Below are 22,040 nucleotides of genomic sequence, written 5' to 3'. Positions count from 1 at the left end.
TGCACAGGTGCACACACACACAGGAAATCCCGCAAAAGCAAGCCCTTTGGTGTCTGTTACATTGGTGCCACTGTCCAGGAGAGGGGAGATGCTGAAAGGCCCAGGGCAGCACCCAATTTAAGGCTCATTCAAGCAACTCATCACTTCTGCTCATTAATTTCTACAGATTCAAAAACTGTGGTTATTGACTTGGCTGGAAGTCCCATCGTAGCAGATGCATCAATAAAACCTGCCAAGCCGTGATGTTCAGTGCACTATCACATGACAGAGCAACCCTGAACACTTTCTCTCCCAGTTTCGAAGGCTTTTTCCTACAGTGACACCCAGGAGCAAAACAACATGGAAAAGGGCTGCTAGAAAATGAAAACCTATTGTTTAACAGAATACAAAATCCCAAGGCACTTGCTGTGTCACGCACAGAGCGTTTATCATGGAGTTTTTCAAATCATGTGAGTTCCTTATTGTGGAAAATACTAAGAAGAAACTGGGGACATAATAAACTCCAAAAAAAAAATCACATCCTGGAACGTCTATCTGTTCTCATAAACATAATAACTTTAGTTGCCTTTGAGCAGAAGCATGCCCTGACCTGTTTCCAGAAGTGGATGTCTAATTTTACTGCTGAACGAACATGGCTGCATGTGTGATACTGTTGGAAAGACTCTGGATGGTACCTTTGTGGAACATTTTGTTAAACTATCTTCCTGCATGGCAGGTGGAACCCAGGATCACAAATGGAACTGGTCCTACCTCGCAACAATAATGAATTCCTTCTAGTTTTTAGTAGCAGCCAAAAAAAGAAAAAAGAAAGAAAAGAGCTCCAATCACCAAGCAGAGATAATGATCTCTGGTGAAAGTCTCTGAGCCCTTAATTGTTGTTCAAAAGGCCCTGGTAGCTCAGTCCTAATATTAATCAGCTTTGTGTCTCCGCATATAATTGTTGCTAACGAGCTCACCCACAATAATGGGCTGCTAAATTGGAACGGAGGAGCACATCTTTCAGGAGGAATTTGAGTCATTCTTCCCCTCACCACATGACAACGATGGGCGTTCATAATAGGAGCAATTAAGTATTCTCTGTAATACCTCACCATGTCACTCAGCAAACCCCATTTCCACGCACATTTCTTCATTTCCTTTTTTAAAAAAACTTTTATTTATTTATTTATTCATGAGACACAGAGAGGCAGAGACACAGGCAGAGGGAGATGCAGGCTCCCTGCGGGGAGCCCGATGTGGGACTCAATCCCGGGACTCCAGGATCATGTTCTGGGCCAGATGCTCAACCACAGAGCCACCCAGGTGTCCCTCTTCATTTCCTTTATTCTCAGTGAGGCAAACTTCATGCATGAACCTGGATGACCCAGAGACCCTGCAGGGGCCGGTGGCCTCTGGGAATGACCCTTGTACCATCACCGCCACCACTCACCTGGGGAAACCGAGGCTGCCGCCCGTCTCCTCAAAGCTGCCTCTCAGCTGCCCTGCCTTCTCTGACCTTCCACTCGGCTGCATCCTCCGAGATGCCTGCCCAGTGGTTCCCAGCCATGCGTGTCCTCCATCAGTGTCAGGAGCACTGGCCTGCCATCCTGCAGCTGCATGTGCCCTCCTGCCACCTATTCTTACCGCCCCCCCCCCATCGCAGACTTCTGACCCCCTTCCTGCCCACCTGGCCTCCCTCCATGACCCCACGAGGCTCCGTGGCTCTTCTAGAAACCACCCCTTCCAAACAGCTTCGCTCCCCATCTCACCCACCTGCCAGGTTTCCAGCCCCAGCTGGTACCAAACATCAGCCCCAGCGAGCCCGCCGTCCATCAGCAGTCAGACAGATGGGAGGCTGGCTTTCCTGCAGCCTGAGACCACCAGCTCCTTCCAGCCATGCTCCCCAACCCAACCCGCCCACTCCTCTGTCACTACTCTCAGCAAGCGGCCTTAGGTCACAAGTTTTTGGGAAAACTAAGAGAATGCATCAAAAGGAACTCAGTGATCCAGCACTCTACCTAAGAGACAGCACTTGGCCTCCAATTCCATCCTCCCTCCTTCCTCCACCACATGCAGGGGCCCTTTCCCAGAAGCCAGAACATTCTGGAGAGGGTGCTGTGAGTTCAAAGGCCTTGGGGTCTGCAGGGGTGTGGCACGTTAGAGCCGCAGAGAGAAGGCTGCTGTGGCCAGACACAGCAGGCCTCAGGCTTCGGCACAAACCAGCATCCAACCGGCTGTGCTGAAAGCCACCGGCCCAGGAGGCTGACCTAACATTTCAGTCTAAGGAGCATCTGGCAGCCTATGGAGACCAGCCCGGGCAGGGAGCAAGAGGAGAAGGCTCTTGCTACACAGGCAGCAGTCAGCTTGCCACGCTGGGAGGGGGGAGGCTTCCTGGAGCTCACAAACCACAGCACGCTGGGCCATCGGCCACTCACGCTGCAGGCCCTGCCCTGCTCCAGGCTCCTGGGAATGGTTCTTCCACCTGTGGGGATGCACCAAGAGCCTCCTTCTGCAGCACTCCACAGTTCAAACCAGTATGTTAACCCCCTGTGGGGTTGTACCCTAAGTATTAATCTTTAGACTCTGTGATCCATGGATTATTTCAGAGAGGTTAGACCCCGTTTCTCCCCTGCTGCCAGAGCAACATGTGCAGACACCACACAGGTCACCTTAACCATGCTTGCATTTTGTTGAGAAAAGAACAACTGGGGGCACCTGGGTGGCTCAGCCGTGGAGCATCTACCTTTGGCTCAGGGTGTGATCCCAAGGGCCTGGGATTGAGTCCCACGTCAGGCTCCCCTCCGGAAGCCTGCTTCTCCCTCTGCCTGTGTCTCTGCCTCTCTGTGTCTCTCATGAAAAAAATAAATGAAATCTTAAAAAAAAAGAAACATATCTCCTTTTGTTACCCTTGGACAGATATTTCATGGGTTCTTCTTAGGAAGGAGGAATGGGACCGTGAACCATGAGACCACGCTCTAACGACAGCTGTGTTAGCTGCAGTGCAGGAAGTCATGTATCTGGAGTTACATAAATTAATTTGCAATAGAGTTATCCCATGACCATGGGGCCAATAATTTATCCCTGATCCCGTATGTTTATAAAGTCTCAAGTTATTTTTAAAAAATGAACTCTCCTAGATGTAGGTGATGGGTAGCTCCAGCTGACAGGTGCACTGAAGGGTCAGGGCAGGGTCACCTCAGCAAACGTGCCCAATCAGGCCTGTGTTTGAGAGCTTCTCAGGCTTACCCTGAATTATAAAGGTTCACAGTCTCTTTGGCGGCAAAACTGGGTGACACGACCTCACTCCAAGGGCAGGAAGGGAGCAGAAATTGATCAAATGTGAAACTGCTTCAAATTTCTGCAGTGAAAAGCCCAGCCTCACATCCCCTTGTCTCAGGCTGGAGCAGGATAAACCTGTAGGCGCAGGGAAGCAAGTGCTAGAAGCTGGACAACACACCTCTCTCAGCCATAGAATGGGGTCTAGGAAGCTCGGGGACCATGGGGCTTCCCGTTGTGACACCAGCTTCTACCATCCACCTCGAGGAAAAACAGAGATGATAGAAGGTCTAGAAGTTTTAAGCGCAAGAGACTCAGGGGAAACCCCGCCTTCTGCTTCTGTGATGGGAAATGCCCCAGGCTGCTCACCCCCCTCAGATCGATCCCCAGACCTCTGTGCAGAGGACGTGGGTAGGCAGGGGCTCTGGAGGTGGCCAGAGACAGAAAACTAGGCGGCAGGCCGCCTCTAGCAACCACCATCTGCGTTTAGAAGAGCCAATTACTTGCCATTGTGCAAAAAGAACATAATAATATTTCTTTGTACACTTGCCTTTTCCAGCAGAAAACTTGAAAAGCTCTTTAAAGTTATGTACCAGTAAGCCATGAGACATATGTCTACATTTAATGGCCTAATGATTTCTCCTGCATTCTAATTTTACTGATGAATTTGAGATTCTGAAAGTAGTGTGGTGTGTGTGTGTGTGTGTGTATACATGAAAAAAAGTTTTCACTCGGATTCCTAAGAGGATCATAGTAATACTGTGCTTCCATGGATTTATGTAACATCTTTATGCCGAGAGTTTGAAAATATAATAAAAATAAAATAATAAAAGGGATTACACAGAGACAGAATCCACTATCTATCAGGATCTGGGCTAGGCATCTTCTGACATGATTCATTTAATTGCAGCGTGACCCAGACTGGGCGGTTATCATCCATTCCAGTTTCCATAATTGGTACCCATGATATCCCCGAGTCACTAATGAAAAACACCATATCCCCACCTCTCTGATGAAAAATTAAAGTGGCCTGGCCCCTCTCGGTCATCAGCGAGTCGCTTGCAGAGGAGTGAGGACTGTTCATGTTGCTGCCCTCAGCCCAGCTCTTCCTGGGCTTCTCCCAACTTCTTGGGACTTTGAGGGCTGGGGAGGACAGGAGGTCATCACACTCTGCAGGCAGGTGTCCTGGGTCCCTTAGCAAACTGCACGATCATCAAGTGCCATGTAGACATGAGGAAGCACACTTCCTTACTCGTGGTGGCAGCAGCTCTGAAGGGTTCCCAGTGACCCCCTACTCCCCACATTCACTCCCTGTGGAGTCCTCTCACCTCGTGACTGGGCTGATGAGCCCAGTGACGAGAACAGAATCAGGAAGGCATGGCTGCCATCAGGTCATCAGCACAGGGACTGCTGCCTGGCTGACACCCGGCTCTCCTGCCTGCTGCTCTGATGAGTCACTGCCCCCAAACTGCGGGTATGCAGCTGACCTGGTCTTGTGCTAGAGGTGGAGGGAGACAGGCCATAAAAGATCTTCCTTTCTGAGTAGCTGACAATGTAAAAATGGGCAAATAAAACAAGTTTGTGCCAGACAACTGGGAAATGATGCGACACTGCAATCAGTCTGAATAAATGAGAGGAAGATACACACAATTTATATCATATGGTTAAACTTAAAATATCCCTCCTTCAATTCTTGTTCTCAAGACACCCGCTTACTATCCAGTAGCCAAGCTCCTGGACCATCTGTTCTTGTTTCCTCTTCTCTCCCAGCCACTCTGCGTGGACAGCCCTAGCCAATGCTTCTACTCCAGCCCCTGCTAACGTGGTTGATCACATGCAACCTTCAAGCAACCTCAGATGGGAGCAGCTGGAGGGGGCCTCACCCTGGCCCTGGACACAGCCAGGCAGGCTCTCTGGGCTCAAAAATATACAAGCCAGGGATCCCTGCATGGCTCAGTGGTTTGGCGCCTGCCTTCGGCCCGGGGTGGGATCCTGGGGTCCTGGGATTGAGTCCCACGTCAGGCTCCCTGCATAGAGCCTGCTTCTCCCTTTGCCTAAGTCTCTGCCTCTCTCTCTGTCTCTCTCTGTCTCTCATGAATAAATAAATAAAATCTTTAAAAAAAATCTGCAAGCTAGAAGTGCAGCTGCTGGCGCCCGTCAGGTTGGGCTACCCCTCGGGGGTGGAGGGCAGAGGCTGAGGGACAGTGCTTCCTCTGCCAGCACCCCATGTAGACTTCCAGAGTGCACAAAGCTCCGCAGAAGGTCTGAAGGCATCCAGAGCAAGTTGGGTCATCATGGTGACCAATCTGATGGCACAGCCTTCCCCTTGGAGCTTAGGGGAAAGGTGCAGGACACAGATGTAAACTGGGACGTTAGCATCTTGTGGAGGGCATGTGAGCCATGGAGGGGTGAAACCACCTGGGGAGAAGGAAGAGCTGCTGGGTGCTGAGCCCAGGTGCTGCGGCAACATTTCGAGGCCACAGTGAGGGCTTTCCCTCCTCTTAGGAGCACTTCCTTCTTGTTACCTACATGATAAGATGCTTTGTTGCCTTTTCTCCTGTCCTCTCTTCTTACTCCTTAGAAGGTTTATCCTTTATCACCTTTACAATGTATTGAATTTCCTCAAGACCGGGTCTCACGGCTTCTTCACTTCCATGTGTTTCCTGTAATTGGCCCGGTGGGGCAAATCAGTCACACCCAAGGTTGTATTTTCCTCCTTTAAGTTACTGACTTTTAGGGTTCTCTCCATTCCAGACACTGCTTACAAGAGTCACACCCTTCTTTCCAGCTACTTACTTGTAAATTGTAAACTGTCGTTAAATGCCCCAGAGTCACCTGAAAGCAAACCTGGGGCACCTGGGTAGCTCGGCGGGTGAGCGTCTGCCTTTGGCTCAGGTCGTGATCCCGGGGGTCTCAGGATCAAGTCCCGCATTGGACTCCCCACAGGGAGCCTGCTTCTCCCTCTGCCTGTGTCTCTGCCTCTCTCTGTGTGTCTCTCATCAATAAATAAATAAAATCTTGAAAAAAAATGAAAAACAAAAAAACCAAAAGCAAACCCTTTTTGAGTGAACAGCTCAAGATTTGGCCACCCTTCTCATGGAGTCAAACCTGATGGGTGAGCCCCGTCTTCCCTCTAGCCGCTCTGGGCTTCTCTGTACCTCTTATTCCCCATGCATACTCAGGCCACAAGAACTCTTCTGAGTCCAGCTAAAGTTTCGATTCCTTCTAGAAGCCTTTCCAGGTCTACCTAATGGGGCCCAAACTTTTTGTTTTACACTCATGAAACTCCTCGTGGCAGTTGTGCAAGAGGCATTGGTTGCATGCTTGCATGGCTCTGGTGCAGGCCCCATGATGTAAGTAGCGTATCTCTTTTGCACAAATGACGGCCTAGTTTTTTTCTAAATAAAAGAATCACTGGAGACCTCACCGTGGACTAGAAGAAGCTCAAATCTTCCTGAGGAAAGAGAGGGACACTGTTGTCAGAGTATCTATGGTTTGCCAGTTAAGTGCTTCCCATGTGCTACCGGATTCAGTACCTACAGCAGCGTGGCTGGATACACACTGACCGCTTGTTTAAGGCAAGAAGCCAGGCTCAAAAGAGGCAGCAGACTCTCGAGGTACACTCTCGAGCCTGGGGCTCTCCGACTTGCAAGTGCACTGTGGGCAGCAGCAGAGAGAAGCAGTGATCAGAAGCATTACAGTTTTCCTAATGCAATGTGCAATATTTGAATTTTGGGGGTGGAGCTGTAACCCAGTATACTGAAATTTTATTGCAAATGATACATTCGTTCTATAACATGAGAGATGCCTGGTAATTGGAATTAACTCTGTATGTCCTACAGAAATATTTTTTATGATTATCTTTTCAAAGAAAAGGTGAGTTAGTTCCTAGAAAGAAAGTATCCTGGCTGCCACTGAAGCGCACAGATAAGAATGTGATAAACATGGATCCTAAGACAGAATTCTAGTTTCCTTACCACTAGGTAGGAATCACATGTTGCAAAACACATTTGTGAAATGCTGTATAACCCTCTCAAGAGTATAAAAGTTTCAAAACATCCTGCAGTAAAGAAACTTATTTAATTTTAGCTAGAGTTGTTAGATCTATTTGAATATGGAAACTATATTCTTATATAATTTTTTATATATATATAAATTTTTTATATATTATATAATTATATATATAATTTTTATATAATATATAAATATAATTATATTTATATATTATATTTATATATTATATTTATATAATATATTTATATAATTATATTTACATATTATATTTATATATTATATTTATATAATATATTTATATATATTTATATAATATATATTTATATAATATATTTATATATAAATATATATTTATATATTATAAAATAATATATAAAGAAACTTATTTAATTTTAGCTAGAGTTGTTAGATGTATTTGAATATGGAAACTATATTCTTATATAATTATATATATATATATATATAGATAGATAGATAGATAGATAGATAGATATATCTATCTCCAGGGATAATTATACTAACACTAATACACTAATACACTGCAGTATTACAGACCTAGATCCTTCCCTTGCAACCCACCCCCTTTTCTAAAAAAATATCTGCATCTCAGTTTACTCACGAGGAAGTTACTCCTAACACCTAACTCCAAGTCTCCTGCAGAGGACTAATGTTCCCTGCAGAACACAACGCTTGCTCAGTCGTACGTACGGGGACTGCTCACTACTTGACAAGGGGGGTGGTGGTGTTACGCCTTTGATTCAAGCTTAAGGTATCCAATTCTAGGGACTCCTGGGTGGCTCAGCAGTTAAGTGTGCCTGCCTTCGGCTCAGGGCGTGATCCTGGAGTACCGAGATCAAGTCCCCTGCATCAGGCTTCCTGCATGGAGCTTGCTTCTCCCTCTGCCTTCTGTCTGTCTGTCTGTCTCTCTCTCTGTTCCTCATGAATAAATAAATAAAACCTTAAATAAGATAAAGTATCCAATTCTACAGATTTTTTACATAGCACACATTTTCAATACTTGCATTATTTTTGTGGTTCACTAAATCCACTCTAAATTTCTTACATTTTTCTTCAGTTGAGAAAACAAACAACACAATCCTACTCCAGAGGCGAACAGAGGCTGCGTAGTGAGAGAGGGCTCTCTCAAGGTTCCTGTTTATCGCCAGTGTTCTGCATGGAGAAGACTCATATTTAGCAAAGCACTCTTTACCAAAACAGTCATCACTTGGAAATGGAGCCCAGGACACTCTTTCAGAAGGAGCAGAGGAAAGTCAAAGAAAAGTGGTGGCGAGTTCTACCACACGCAGAACCACAGAATCATGGATGAGCCCACGTGCTCCCATTGAGCAGAGATTTGGGAGAACGAATTCAAAACTCTGTTCTGTAAGGCTTCTAGAAGCAGGAAGATTTGGGAGAACAAACATTCCTTTGGTAAGATTTGGAAGGTCAAATATACAATTTTGTTCTGAAGGCTTCTAGAAGCAGGAAGCTCCGTACCACATAAAGGTAATCCATTTCATCATAGGGATGCTCCCATTGTCAAACAATGCTCTAGTAAGATGACCTGATATCTGTCTTTCAATGTTTTTCTTTATCTTTTTTAAAAGATTTTATTTATTTATTCATGAGAGACTGAGAGAGAGAGAGAGAGAGGCAGAGACACAGGCAGACACAGTCATGTGGGACTCAATCTGGGGTTTCTGGGATCACTCCCTGGGCCAAAGGCTCAACCGCTGAGCCACCCAGGCATCCCTTTCAATGCTTTTCTCACTTGGGTGTTGGCTGTGTCTCCTGGAGAAACCCAGGACAACGCCATTACCCCATCCCTATGAAAATCCTTCAAGCATCTACTAAGTTTTTTCTCTTATTCAAGTGTAGAGATTATATTTTTGGTAGCTTCCATACAAGAATCTGAAGTACTGTGTGATCTGTGTCCATCATATATCCAAGTGCTTGAAGCTTAAAGAGGTGAGTGCAGGGGTGAGTATAGGACATACAGAATCCCAAGGCTAAAGGTTGCCTTTTTTTTTCCACCTCACTAACCATCCCCAAACCAACAGATAAAGATGACCAGCTGCTCTACAGGATGTGAGTGGGGAAAATGAAAACTTTTATGTAACGGGCATTAAAAAAAATAAGAAAATGGAAAAGTGAAAAGAGAGGTTTTTTGTTTGTTTGTTTGTTTGTTTGTTTTTAAGGTCTACATTTCAAGGAAAAAAACAGGAAATCTCCAGTAAATCATCCGGTAGTTAAATAACTCTTAGAAGAAATTCTGAAAATTCTAGGATTGGACTTGGATTTCCACGTAAACCAGTCTCCCAGCTGCTCCTGTGGAGTATAACTCAAGAAGCTTGCCCTCCTCCTGCCTGGGCAAGAACCTCTCAAACCCACCAAGAAGCCATTCAAGCTGCACTGACAATGCAAAGCTCAGAGAAGCATCACAGAACTCTGGACAGAATGGTCTCAGAAGAACTGGAATGGGAGTGCAACTCTATCTTTTACCTGCCAGAGAAGAAAGTTCTACAAATGCACATTTCTAAAGTTGCTAATCTCTTGTAAGCTGAACATCTGCTTCACTCATACAAATAAATTTCACCTTCTAGCTCATTTAAAATTAAAGAGCCAAGATGAATTTTAAAATATGAGCATGTTAAAAATAAAAAGACACACACACACACACACACACACACACACACACACACCACACAAGCTAGTTGTAGGCTGCTGCTAAAGCCCAGGGTGAGATTTTATGGAAAATCCTGGTGCAGTTTTATGGGAGACTCATAGAGGAAGTGCTAAAAACAGGGATTTATATAATGAAAGTGATATTTTAAGTCTTCTCTAGAATACTACAATGGCTAGGAGATAATTAACATTTTATTTTAGTTTAGGGAGAACCTGGCAGTTGCTTTTTGTTCTCAGGATAAAATTTATGGTATGATTGAGAAAATGGGAAGAAAAATGATTGCACAAAAGGGTAAGATAAATCTTAATAAAAAGACAACTTCTCACCCTCTCCCTCAGGAAAATCCTATGAAATTGCCCAGAAAAGGAGATATATATATTTTTTTTCTGCCAAAGGGATTTTTATACCTATCTTCTCTCCTAGGTGGCAGTATGGCATAAAAAGACACTAACTCAGGCCTCCCCCCCCCCCCCCCCCCCCGCCCGCCCCCACCTCGCTCTGTTTTCAGGATTCCAAGATCACTAAGAATGATGGTTCAAGGGGAAATACTTTACTAAGGTCTCAAAAGAGAGAAACAATTTTTTTTTTTATAGGCAGAAAAGAGTGGTACTCACTGGCTCCACGTTGTATGCAAACAGAGCATACTCCTTATCTGGTGAGATTTCATATCGGATGGCTCTTAACGATTCCTAAAAGAAAAAAAAAACAAGAATTTTACAGTGTTATGTAGAAATGACATAGCTCAGACTTTCGTGGTGAATCTGTGCTTTCTGGTGCCATTTTCAAAATCTGCTATGAAATTTGTGTGCGGTGAATGCCCTAAAGTATATTAAATGATGGCAGTAGCCTTTCTTTGCTGAATAATAGAATAATAATAATAATAATAATAATATAGTAGGTTGATACTTTTTCACATTTTATTCAATTTTTTTTCATGTTACAGCAAAGCAATACTCACTGTATCTATAAAGACAAATCAATGGAAGAAAAGATGAAAACCAGTAATCTCTTCCCTGCAAGACCCTCTCCTCTTTGTATCTTTAAACACACGTTCCCTTGCTCATTTGTACACACTCAGAACCGTACACGAAACAGACTGGTTCCCAAAGAACATCACACTCTACACAGTACTTTGCAGGTGCCTTTTCACCATCTATGATGATACTGACCCACAAACTGGCCAGTGTGCAGAGGACTAACCATGGTTCTTCCTTCATGTTTCTTCACGGCACACAGGTAATTGGACAGAAATGGTATCATCAACAATGCAGTTTCCTTTCACTTCCCTCACCTTCTTGCCTGTATTCACCCTGTGGTGCAGACCCCCACACCCACTTGGAAGAGCCCTGTCAGCCTGGTGTGGGCCACCTCTACCCACGATCATACGACTACGTGCAAACACACAGATGATAAGCACGGTGAAAAGTGACACCACATCACACACATCTCTCCCCCGTGCAACAATTGCTTTAGCCTGGATTGCTGGTCTTTAGAGCTTGCAAAGTACTCTATGGTGTGGCTACACCTTGATTTACGCACTCAAGTTCTTATTAAAAGGCAGTCACAGAAGATTTTTGGTATTCATGGCAGCTACTGGAAAGTTCTGGAAAGTCTCCACAAACTCTGAGTTAGAGAACACCAAAGCAAACTGTTCCGAGGGGGAAATGCAGGGCCAGGTTTTGGTGAGGCTCTGGTCACAATACTCTTGTCAACGAATCTGTACATAACCCTGTCTCATGTGTGTCCCGGTTTAAAGACATCTTATTGAATATATGCTGTTGATTCATCTACGCTGAACTCGCAGGGACAGCGAGACATCACTTGCGTCTGAACGGAGCCCCTCTAACACGGGTTTTTCCCAGAAGGCACATCACAGGCTTCTTGCATTTCGGATCCCTACCTGGCATTTCGGCATTATCCTTGGCAGGTCATTCCAAACAGCATCCTCTCCAAGAAAAAGCACAAAAATGTGGAAAACACAGCACTCCATAGGCCACGCCTGCTAAAAAACACTTATTCGCAGCACGAGATCTGGAACTCAGATGTTTTTGCCGTTATACACACGTCTGGGAATGACGGCACAAGCACCACGAGTGTGAGTCTGGACATCACAAACGCATTTTTAGCACACCCGCGAGCCCGCAGACACAGAAGCCGCGCAGCGGTAAGGAGCGGCTGTCACGCGTTTCCAGGGTGGTCACTATATGCAACGTTGTAATAAAAATCCTTCCCCGTGTCTCTCGACTGGTGTGTGTGAGGTTTTAAAAAACTTTTTAAAGGACAGATATCTAAGGGTGGGTTGATGATTTACAAGTTTTTTTTAAAATGCACATAGATATTGCCAAATTGCTTTTCAAAAACGTTTTTGGAATTAACAGCCTCACTACTGATGAGTGAGTGCAGCCTTTCTCCCTGCTCTGGCAGCAGGAAGCCCTGCTCTATATTCTTCAGCTTGACCCTCTGCACGTGCGGTGCTGCCTCACCGGGAGCTCAGCTCATACCCCCCTGCTCCGGGCACATTTGATCCTCACGGGGTATGTGTTTGGCAAAGTGGATTTTATCTCTAAAAAACTAAACCGTCCATCCATATCTCCTTGAAGGTACTCGCTATGCTCTGACTTCTCTCCTACTTTTTCTGAAGTTCAGTCCCACCACGTTCTCATCCCCACTCAACCCAAATTCCTCTTCTCAAGGTTACCAGACGTGCTTAATGCCATGATTTCTTAGCTCTCCTCTTGGCACACCTGACCATTTCTCCTCCCCAAAACCCCGTCTCCACTTGGCTTCCAGGATGCATGCCTGGCTTTCTTGTACCTCCTTAATGTTTCTCTTCATGCACTTTCTCTGGCTCCCTTCTTTCCTCTGAATGTCAGAGCAACCAACATTAATAACTGGGGTTTCTCTGATTTTCGATCAGAAATCACATCCTATGTGACCACCCAGCCTCGTGGCTAGGAAAACTGGGTACCTGCTGAGGATTTCAATCATCACATGTCCAAGACCCCCTGAACCTGACCAGACTTGACCCTGAGCTTCAGATAGGTATGTCCCACCACCTCCCTGGTGTCTCCACTTGAATGTCAGGTGGGCATCTCAATGTAAAGTGGATAAAACAGAGCCCCTCACATCCCATCCCCTCTCTGTCCAGCCCCGGTATGGTCTTCCTCATTTCAGACACGGCAACCCCATCCACTCAGCCGCTCAGGCCAAGCTCCTAGCTCTCCTTTCTTTTCTCTTCTGTCTCACACACCTCACATCTAGCTGAGCAGGTCTTCCATCAAAGTCCATTCGGAACAGTTGTTCCCCACCCCTCCATCATCCCCCAGGTCTAAGCTCCTACTTCTTGGGCCACTGCAGTAACCTTCGAGCTGTGTCCCAGGCTCTGACTTGGGCCCCTGCAGTCCACTCTAGCTCCAGGGGTCAGGATCATCTTTGCAATACAGGAACCATCACCCAGCCCCGACTCACCCCCCTCAGCTTCCATCTCACGTGGACTGAAAGTCAAAGTCCTTACTGAGCAGTGGGCCTACTGCCTGGCCCCCATCTCCAAGTATGGCCCCTTGGCCCCCTTTACCCCAGCCACATTGCTGTCCACACCTTCCCAGAGCAAGCTGGGCACGTGCAGCCCTCATGGTCCTCGCGATGGTCTCACTCCTGCCTGCAATACTCTAGATTGTCGCCTGTCAGCTTTCTTCTTGAAAGCTTCCTAAGTGAGGCCTTGCCTCTCTTCAGTGGCTATGAGGTCTAGAAATCTCAACAGGCTGCCTGCCTCTGATGTTTCATAACCCTCTTCCCTTATTTTCCTAGGCTTAATCATTATTACAATAATGTACATTTAACTTATTTATCCTATTTAGAGCCTGTCCCCTTCACTGGAATGTAAGCTCCCTGAAATGAGGGCTTTTTTTAAAAAAAATATTTTATTTATTCATGAGAGACACACAGAGAGATGCAGAAGGAGTAGCAGGCTCCCTGTGGGGAACCTGATGTGGGACTCAATCCTAGGACCCCAGGATCATGACCTGAGCCAAAGGCAGATGCTCAACCGCTGAGCCACCCAGGTGCCCCAAAGGAGGGCTTTGAAATCTTTAATTTCTCTCAGTTATGCTTTGTAGTTTCCAGTGTACCGTTCTTGCCCATATTTCGTTAAATGTATTCCTAAGTATTTGGTATTACTGATATTTTGTATATATAAAGCATAGAAAATATACATGTCTCAATATCCAATTGTCCATTGCTAACATATAGAAATAGAATTGATTTTGGGACTCTGACCTTATGTTCTGCAACCCTGCTAAACTTCATTAATTGTTCTAGCAATTTTTTTTGATAGATTCTTTAGAATTTTCTATATAATCAAATTTTCTGCAGCTAAAGAGGTTTTTTTTTTCCCCTTCCTAACTAGATGTGTTTTGCTCCTTTTTATAACCTCATTCCACCCTAGGGAACTGCAAGGACCATGCACAGAAGACACCAGGGTGGACACCTTGCCTTTGTCCCCATCTTAGGGAGAAGGCATTCACTCCTCACTATTCGGTGATTAGTGGCAGGTGTTTTGTAGATGTCTGTTATTGAGTGAAGATGTTCCTATTTTCAGTTTGCTCAGAATTTTCATAATGGATGTTGAGTTTCTAATGAGTGTTGAATAATCTCAAATGCTCTTTTCTGCATTTACTGAGATGATTATGTTGTTTTGCTTTTTTTTTTTTTTTAAGGCTTTCGAAACAGTAAATTACATTGTTTGATGTTCAGATGTTGAAGCAAACTTGCATTCCTTGGATAAACTCTATTTGGCCATGATGTATTAGCTTTTTATGTATTGCTGGACTGGATTTGCTATTTTGTTGAGGATTTTTCTGCCTGTGTTCATCAGGGAAATTGGTCTGTGGTATTCTTTTCTGGAAATAACCTCGTTAGGTTATTTTGGGGCAGTGCTAGCCTAATAAATAACTTGGGAAGTACTTCCTCCTCTTCTGTTAGTTTCGTAAGTTTATGCAGAACCAATATAATGATTTTCTTATAAGTTTGGTAGAATTCATCAGGGAAGAAGCCATTTACACCTTGAGTTTTTCTACATGCGGAGCTTTTTGTCTATTAATTCAATTTTTATATGGGTATAGGATTACTGAGATTACCTATTTCATTTTTAGTGAACTGTGATAATTTTTATCTTTCAAAGACTTATTTCATTTATTTTCATTTCATTGTCAAATTTATTGATCAATATAAGGCCATTACAAATACTTTCCATTATGCTTTCCATACCTGTACGGATGGACCTTCCTCTGTTCCTACTACTGGTTTTTGTCCTTTATCTTTGTTCTGAATCAATGTTATTGATCTATTCCAAAAAACAGTTTTGAGTTTATTTTTTTTCTACTTTTTTTCTTTTCCATGCAATTAATTTTTTTTTATTGCCTTTCTTCTGGGTGATTATGTTAGGTTTCTCTTTTCCTTCTAGCTTACACCTTCTAGTTTCCAAGGTGTAAGCTTAAATCTAATACTATGAACACTTAAAGTTATAAGTTTCCCTGTAAGTGCTGCCTACCTATACACCTTAAATTTTGATATTATACATCCTAATTTTCCTTCACTTCAAAATATTATCTAATTTCTACTTGCTTTCTTCTTTGGCTGATTTGTCACTCAAAAGCAGGTTGTTTAATTTTTATTCATCAGGCTACATTCCAGATATTTTTCTGCTGATTTCTAGTTTAATTATGTATTTGTTAGAGACTACCCTTTCTTCATGAATAAATAAACAGTTTTTAGCACTTGAGATATGTTGAGACTTGTTTAATGGCCAAGACTTTTATCAGTTTTGGTGAATATTCCACGTACACGGAGAATGGATGTGTTCTTTGCTGTTGGTGAGTGGTGTAATCTCCAAATGTCAGTTAGGTCACTTGGTTTACAGTGTTTTCAAGACTTCAGTATCTGCACCAGTCTTTTGTTCTACATGTTCTATCAAGTACTCGGAGAGGATTGTTGGAATCTCCTACTTTAATTGTGGATGTGTCCATTGGTTTTGGTCCAACCAAATTTTGCTTTACATCTTATATCTCTATTGCTAAGTTGCATACACCTTCAAGATTCCTTTTTTTTTTTTAAGATTTTTTATTTATTTATTCAGAGAGAGAGACTGAGAGGCAGAGATACAGGCAGAGGGAGAAGCTGGCTCCATGCAGGGAGCCCGACGTGGGACTTGATCCCAGGTCTCCAGGATCACACCTCGGGCTGCAGGCGACGCTAAACCGCTGCGCCACCGGGGCTGCCCACACCTTCAAGATTCCTATGCTTTCTTAAAGAACTGACTCCTTTGTCATTGTGAAATATTTTTTTATTTCTTGTAGTAAATTCTATTCTGTAGTCTACTTTGATATTAACCATTCCATCTTTCCTTTGGTTAGTGTTTGGATAGAATATCTTTCTACAATCATGTAATTTTAACCCATGTCTTTATATTGAAAGTATATATCATAGAAGGCTTATAATGGGTCTTGCTTTTTGAAACTAACCTTTGAATCCTCTAGGAGTAATAAGGGGAGCTTATGGACATGATGATATAGGAAACCTGTCTTTCATGCAGTAGTGACCTCCCACCCCATATTCTATCAGATTTCTGTGCCTGTGGGTCCTGGCCAAGAAAATTCTAACATGTTCCAAAGATTTTATGTGTATATGTTTATGTCTTTTAGTCAATGCGTAGCACTGGAGAAAAGAATTAGAAGTCTTACATAAGTTTATTACATTTAAAGGAGCTGGACATTTTCACATTTAATGGACCCTTTTATAAAGAGACATATTTTTCAGGATTAGTTAATTCATTTTCTTTTTAAGTTTCCACCAAAAGCTTAGCTACATGTTGACCATTCCTGGCATTCCTCATTCCATTATGTAGATCCAAATTTTCAGCTGGCATAATCTTTCTTAGTACAAAGAACTTCCTTTCAGTTTCTCATGGTGTTAGTGTGTGGCCAATGAATGCTCTCAGATTTTTTCTCCAGTTTATCTTTAGTTTTGAAAGACATTCTCTTGCATGTAGAATTCTACATCAACAGTTTTATTTTTCTTCCAGGGCTTTAAAGGTGCCACTCCACTGTCTTCTGACTTGCAAAATGTCTCGTAGGGCAAGAGCTGTTACTGTTGTTTTTCTGTATGTAATATGTCTCTGTTCTTGGCTGCCATGAAAATGTTCTCCTTTCACTAGTTTTTAGTAACGTAATCATCATATGCTTTGGTGTGGTTTTATTTATGTTTATTATGCTTGAGATTTTTTGAGTTCTTGTATCAAAATTTTAAAGGCTCAGTCATGGGGCACCTGGGTGGCTCAGTGGTTGAGCATCTGCCTTGGGCTCAGGGCGTGATCCCGGGGTTCTGAGATCGAGTCCCACATCAGGCTCCCCAAAGGGAGCCTGTTTCTCCCTCTGCCTGTGTTTCTGCCTCTCTCTCTGTGTCTTTCATGAATAAATAAACAAAATCTTAAAAAATATATAAAAAGTTTAGTCATTATTTCTTCAAAAGTCTGTTTTGCCTTCTCTTTCTAAGGCCTTAGTAACAGCTATAATTAGCTCATTTTGTGTTGTTTAACAAGTCACGGAGGTGTGGGACAAGTTTTGTGTAAGTACTTTTTCCCTATCAGTTCTTCATTTCAGAGACTTTTTCTTTCTTTCTTTCTTTCTTTCTTTCTTTCTTTCTTTCTTTCTTTCTTTTTTTTTTTTTTTAAGATTTTATTTATTCATGTGAGGCAGAGACACAGGCAGAGGGAGAAGCAGGCTCCCTTCAGGGAGACTGATGTAGGACTGGATCCCAGACCAGGGATCACGATCTGAGCCGAAGGCAAATGCTCAACCACTAGGCCACCCAGGCATCCCCACTTCAGAGACGTTTTATTGTCTCAGTTAAAGTTCAGGGTTTCCCCCTTGGCTTCCCTAGAGTGTCCAGTCTGTCATTAATCTAGAGGTTTTTTTAATTTTAAATTTGATTTTAATCTCTAGAAATTTTATTTGGGTGTTTTATAGACTTTAATTTTTCTTATCATCATGCTCATGGTTTTCTTTATATCCTTGAGCATCTGGAACACATTTATCACAGCAATTTTAATATGTTTTTCTAATTCTATTATCTCTAATATTTGTGGGTCTGCTTCTTTTGGCTAATTTTTCTCAATATTATAAGTCACATTTCCCTGCTTCTTTGTTTAGATAGTAATTTTAAAAAATGAACATGAGATATTTTGAATTTTCTCTTATAGAGTCTTGGATTTTTCATGTTTCTTCAAAGAATGCTGGACTTTTTATGACAGGCAGTTAATTACATGTGGATTAACATCATTCTCTCAAAGTTTATTTTTAAGATGTTTTATTTTTATTTTTTAAAGATTTTATTTATTTGAGAGAGAGAGAAAAAGCAAGCAAGAGCGAGCCCAATCAGTGGGGAAGGGCAGAGGGAGAAGGAGAAGCAGACTCCCCACTGAGCAGGGAGCCTGATGAGGGACTCAATCCCAGAACCTTGGAATCATCACTGGAGCCAAAGGCAGCTGCTTAACTGACTGAACTAGTCAGGCACCCCTATTTTTAAGATGTTATGAAGGTTGTTCTAGAGGTAGCCATCATTTTAGGGCTAACTGACTCTTCTTCCTAAGGGATTGCTCTTCAGGGTCTTAATGTCATATGGCTTGGAGAAACTGAAATGATTCCTGGCAGTGCATGAGCTCTGGGAACTTTTCACTCTATGGGGTCCTATAATTGCTCTTCACTTGAAGTTTTATTTTGTCCTAACTTGTGGTGTTTTGCTCTTTATGTATAAGGGTAAATAATCAATCCAAGTCTCAAAGGGAACCCTATGCAGATTTTTTGAGCATTCTCTAGTTACCTTTCCCTTCTTAGCCATTATGTTACCCATGCCCCAAACTCTGGTCTGTCTTCTTGACTCAGCAAGACAGAAGGCTTGAGTTTTTCCTCCTCTTGAAGTCTAGCAATAACTTTTATGCAGAATTCTCAGGTGACAGCTGGGCTCATTTAATTTGCTTTCTTTCTCTTGGGGATCACAACTATAAACTGCCTATGGTATGAAAATTGTTGTTTCCCTCCTACTTTGTCCTGTTTTATAGTTGTTTGTTTTTGGAGGATAGTTCTGATCATCTTAAATTCTCATAGTCAGGACCAAATGTCAAGAAGAGAAATGTAATTTGTTTGGTCATATCTGTATCCTTAGGGCCTAACAGGGACGGGCATATACCAGATGCTTCATGAATGTTTGCTGAATAAATGAATGGATATATCTACATATAATCCCTGTTGTTATAGTAGGCCATGATGTTTCTTACATAAAGATACCAAGAGAAATAAGAAAAGAGTGTGACTTTCTACACTTAGAAATCAGTACGGGTCACATTCTTTGACAAAGAGTCAGTTGTTAGTGATAAAATGTGAGACAGTGAGGGTCTGGTTATGCTCTTTTGAGAAGGTTATGCTCCTTGTCATTCGTGAGAATTGTTTCACGCACTTCTGACCATCCCAGTCCCAAAGCCACCAATGACGGCAGAAATTAGAGGCTGTAGGTCCACCATTTCACCAGGTGCAGGTAATGGATGCAAAACCACCTAGCATATTCCTGAATATCTGCTCCAAGTCTATTTGTATCAGGATAAATCACTGAAGCAAAGGAAGCCATGGTTTCAGGTTTGCCTGAGGTTGACTCCTATAATATTTCTGTCCATTTTCTATCAGATTATTTGTCATTTCCTGATCAGTTTGGAAGAACTCTCTGTAGTTTGTAGATATTAGCCTTTCATTTGTTCTCTGGACTGCAAATATTGTCTACTATTTGTCTATTGATTTTTCCTTTTAATTTTTACAATTTAAGACATTTACATGAAAATTAAAGAAGGCTTTTTTTTTTTTTACAGCTTCTGGAATTCATATTTTGGAAAATTTATCTCTGTTGTGCTAAACCAAGCGATGAGGTTTTTTTTTTTTTTTTTTTTAACGTTAAACTTTTACTCCAACTAGAATTTAATTTCATATATTTGTGAAATCTGACATTATCTCCGTGTAGATAGTGGTAGGTGTGCTGGCACTGTTTTCTAATAATGCCATCAATCCCCCAGCATTTTTCACATTTTTCATGTATCAAATCCTCACTGACACCAGAACGTACATCTGAATTCTGTAGTCTTGCACTTCTATCCATAATATTCCCACACAAACGTGGAGGGTTTGGGGCTTGTATCATGGATTCAAAAAGCCTGGGATTTGTATGCTGCTTACACCACTTACTTTGTGAAATTCAAAAAGTTTCTCACCTTCTCTGTGCCTCTGTAAAAAAAATGGAGATAACATCTGTGCCCCATGGTTGATGTGAAAATTCAATGAAGTCATTCCAATGCCTGATGCATCACCAGTACTCAAAAGTGTTAGCTGTTACTATTACTGAGCTGACTGCAATTCTTTATTACGTGTTTTTGTATCAGGCAAAGGAGTACAGATTACCATACATTTAAAAATTTTCACGGCTACATTCAGGTGTTTACTCTTGTAAATGGCAATTAAGATATTTTATCAAATGTTTAACATTAAATTTCTTCCATCGTCCTAATTAGGATTGTGTTAAAGTCTGATATCAATTTTAAGATAATTAATATATTTAATATTGTCTTCTTATCTAATATTATATCTTTACATTTTTTCAACTCTTCAATAAGATTTTATAGTTTCCTTGCAGTCTTATGCTGTCCTTAGATTTATTATAGGACTCCCTAGTTTTGTTCATATTGTGAAGGGACTAGTCACACTTTTAGGTATTTAGGTTCATGAAAAGAGTGCTACCGATTTATTTACATATTTCTTGTATACAGCCATATGGGAATTTTTTTCTTATTAATTGCAGTTTATTTAAACTAATATCTTTTAGATTTCCTAGGGATAGAATCATGTTACCAGGAAAAGAGAGACATTTTTTTTTTTTCCATTTTCTAGCTCCTCTTCCCATCTCTTCCTTTGCTTGTGTGCTGCATTTCATGCCATCTCCAAGAACACATTAAATATGAATAGTGATGGCAAGTATTCTGGCCTGACTATAATTGAAATGGTTTTACCATTTGCCATTGAGAATGGATCTCACTGTTTGTTGACTTATGGTAAATAGTTTTTATCATATTTAAGCTGTTTTTCACTCTCACCTTACCCAGAAATTTTATTAGAAGTTGCTGATAAGCTTTACCAGCATCTTGCGATATAATCATAAGGATTTTTCTGTTATTTTGTAGTTGTAATGGGTTTCATTGATTCATTTCTTGATATTTAAATACTGTTGTCAGAGTACATGATACAGGGCATATTACAATTCTGATATACGAGTGAGCTCTATCCGCCAATACTGCAAATACAATGCTCGTGCCTACACTCGCCGGTGAGGCTAGTGTGTGGTTTACATTTTGCATAATTTGGGGCTATTGAGTCATAAGCATGGACACAATTTTTAATAACATTATCCCAGGAGGATTCCTGGGTACCTCAGTGGTTTGGCCTGCCTTCGGCCTGGGGTGTGGTCCTGGGGTCCTGGGGTTGGGTCCCGTGTTGGCCTCCCTGCATGGGGTCTGCTTATCCCTCTGCCTGTGTTTCTGCCTCTCTCTCTCTCTGTCTCATGGGCAAATAAAAAAAATATTTTAAAAAAAATAATAACATTATCCCGACTTTGAAAAATATCAGTCTATGTACACGACAACCCCGTACATGTTAGATGGTAGGCATGTTGCCGGTGAAACACTAGTTATCTAAAGAGCTGGTGTCTTGTTTTCATGTAAGAGAAAAATATTTACATGATTATAAATGCAGGGAAAGAAAGGTGGCCATTAGTGAAAGAAAGAGATACAGAATGATAGAATGCTCCAAATTACCACGTAATGGAAAGGAAATGAAGAGCGCGGGAAGCATAAATATATCCACAGGCTGTTTTGTGAAAATCTCTTCATAAAGGAAAACAAGAACAAAATAAACAAGATTAGTAATGATAAAACCAAAACCAGACGTTGAGAAGATTACATGAGTCACGAGGACACTGATGCCACCGCCGGGAGCTCAGC

General features: G+C 42.3%; 1 protein-coding gene across 4 annotated transcripts in view; it reads right to left on the bottom strand.

The window, feature by feature from the left end:
• Window positions 1–22,040, bottom strand: part of DPP6 (dipeptidyl peptidase like 6) — a 908,079-nt gene that overhangs the window by 243,257 nt on the left and 642,782 nt on the right. For all 4 annotated transcript variants that reach the window (XM_072763227.1, XM_072763225.1, XM_072763226.1 and 1 more), the window contains exon 5: window positions 10,570–10,644. In XM_072763227.1, the coding sequence (XP_072619328.1) occupies window positions 10,570–10,644 (75 nt within the window). The remainder of the gene's footprint in view (window positions 1–10,569; window positions 10,645–22,040) is intronic.

Source organism: Vulpes vulpes, chromosome 7, assembly GCF_048418805.1.
Source record: "Vulpes vulpes isolate BD-2025 chromosome 7, VulVul3, whole genome shotgun sequence".
Lineage (NCBI taxonomy): Eukaryota > Metazoa > Chordata > Mammalia > Carnivora > Canidae > Vulpes > Vulpes vulpes.
The sequence above is the reverse complement of the archived record's forward strand: the minus strand, read 5'-3'. Positions and strand labels throughout refer to the sequence as shown.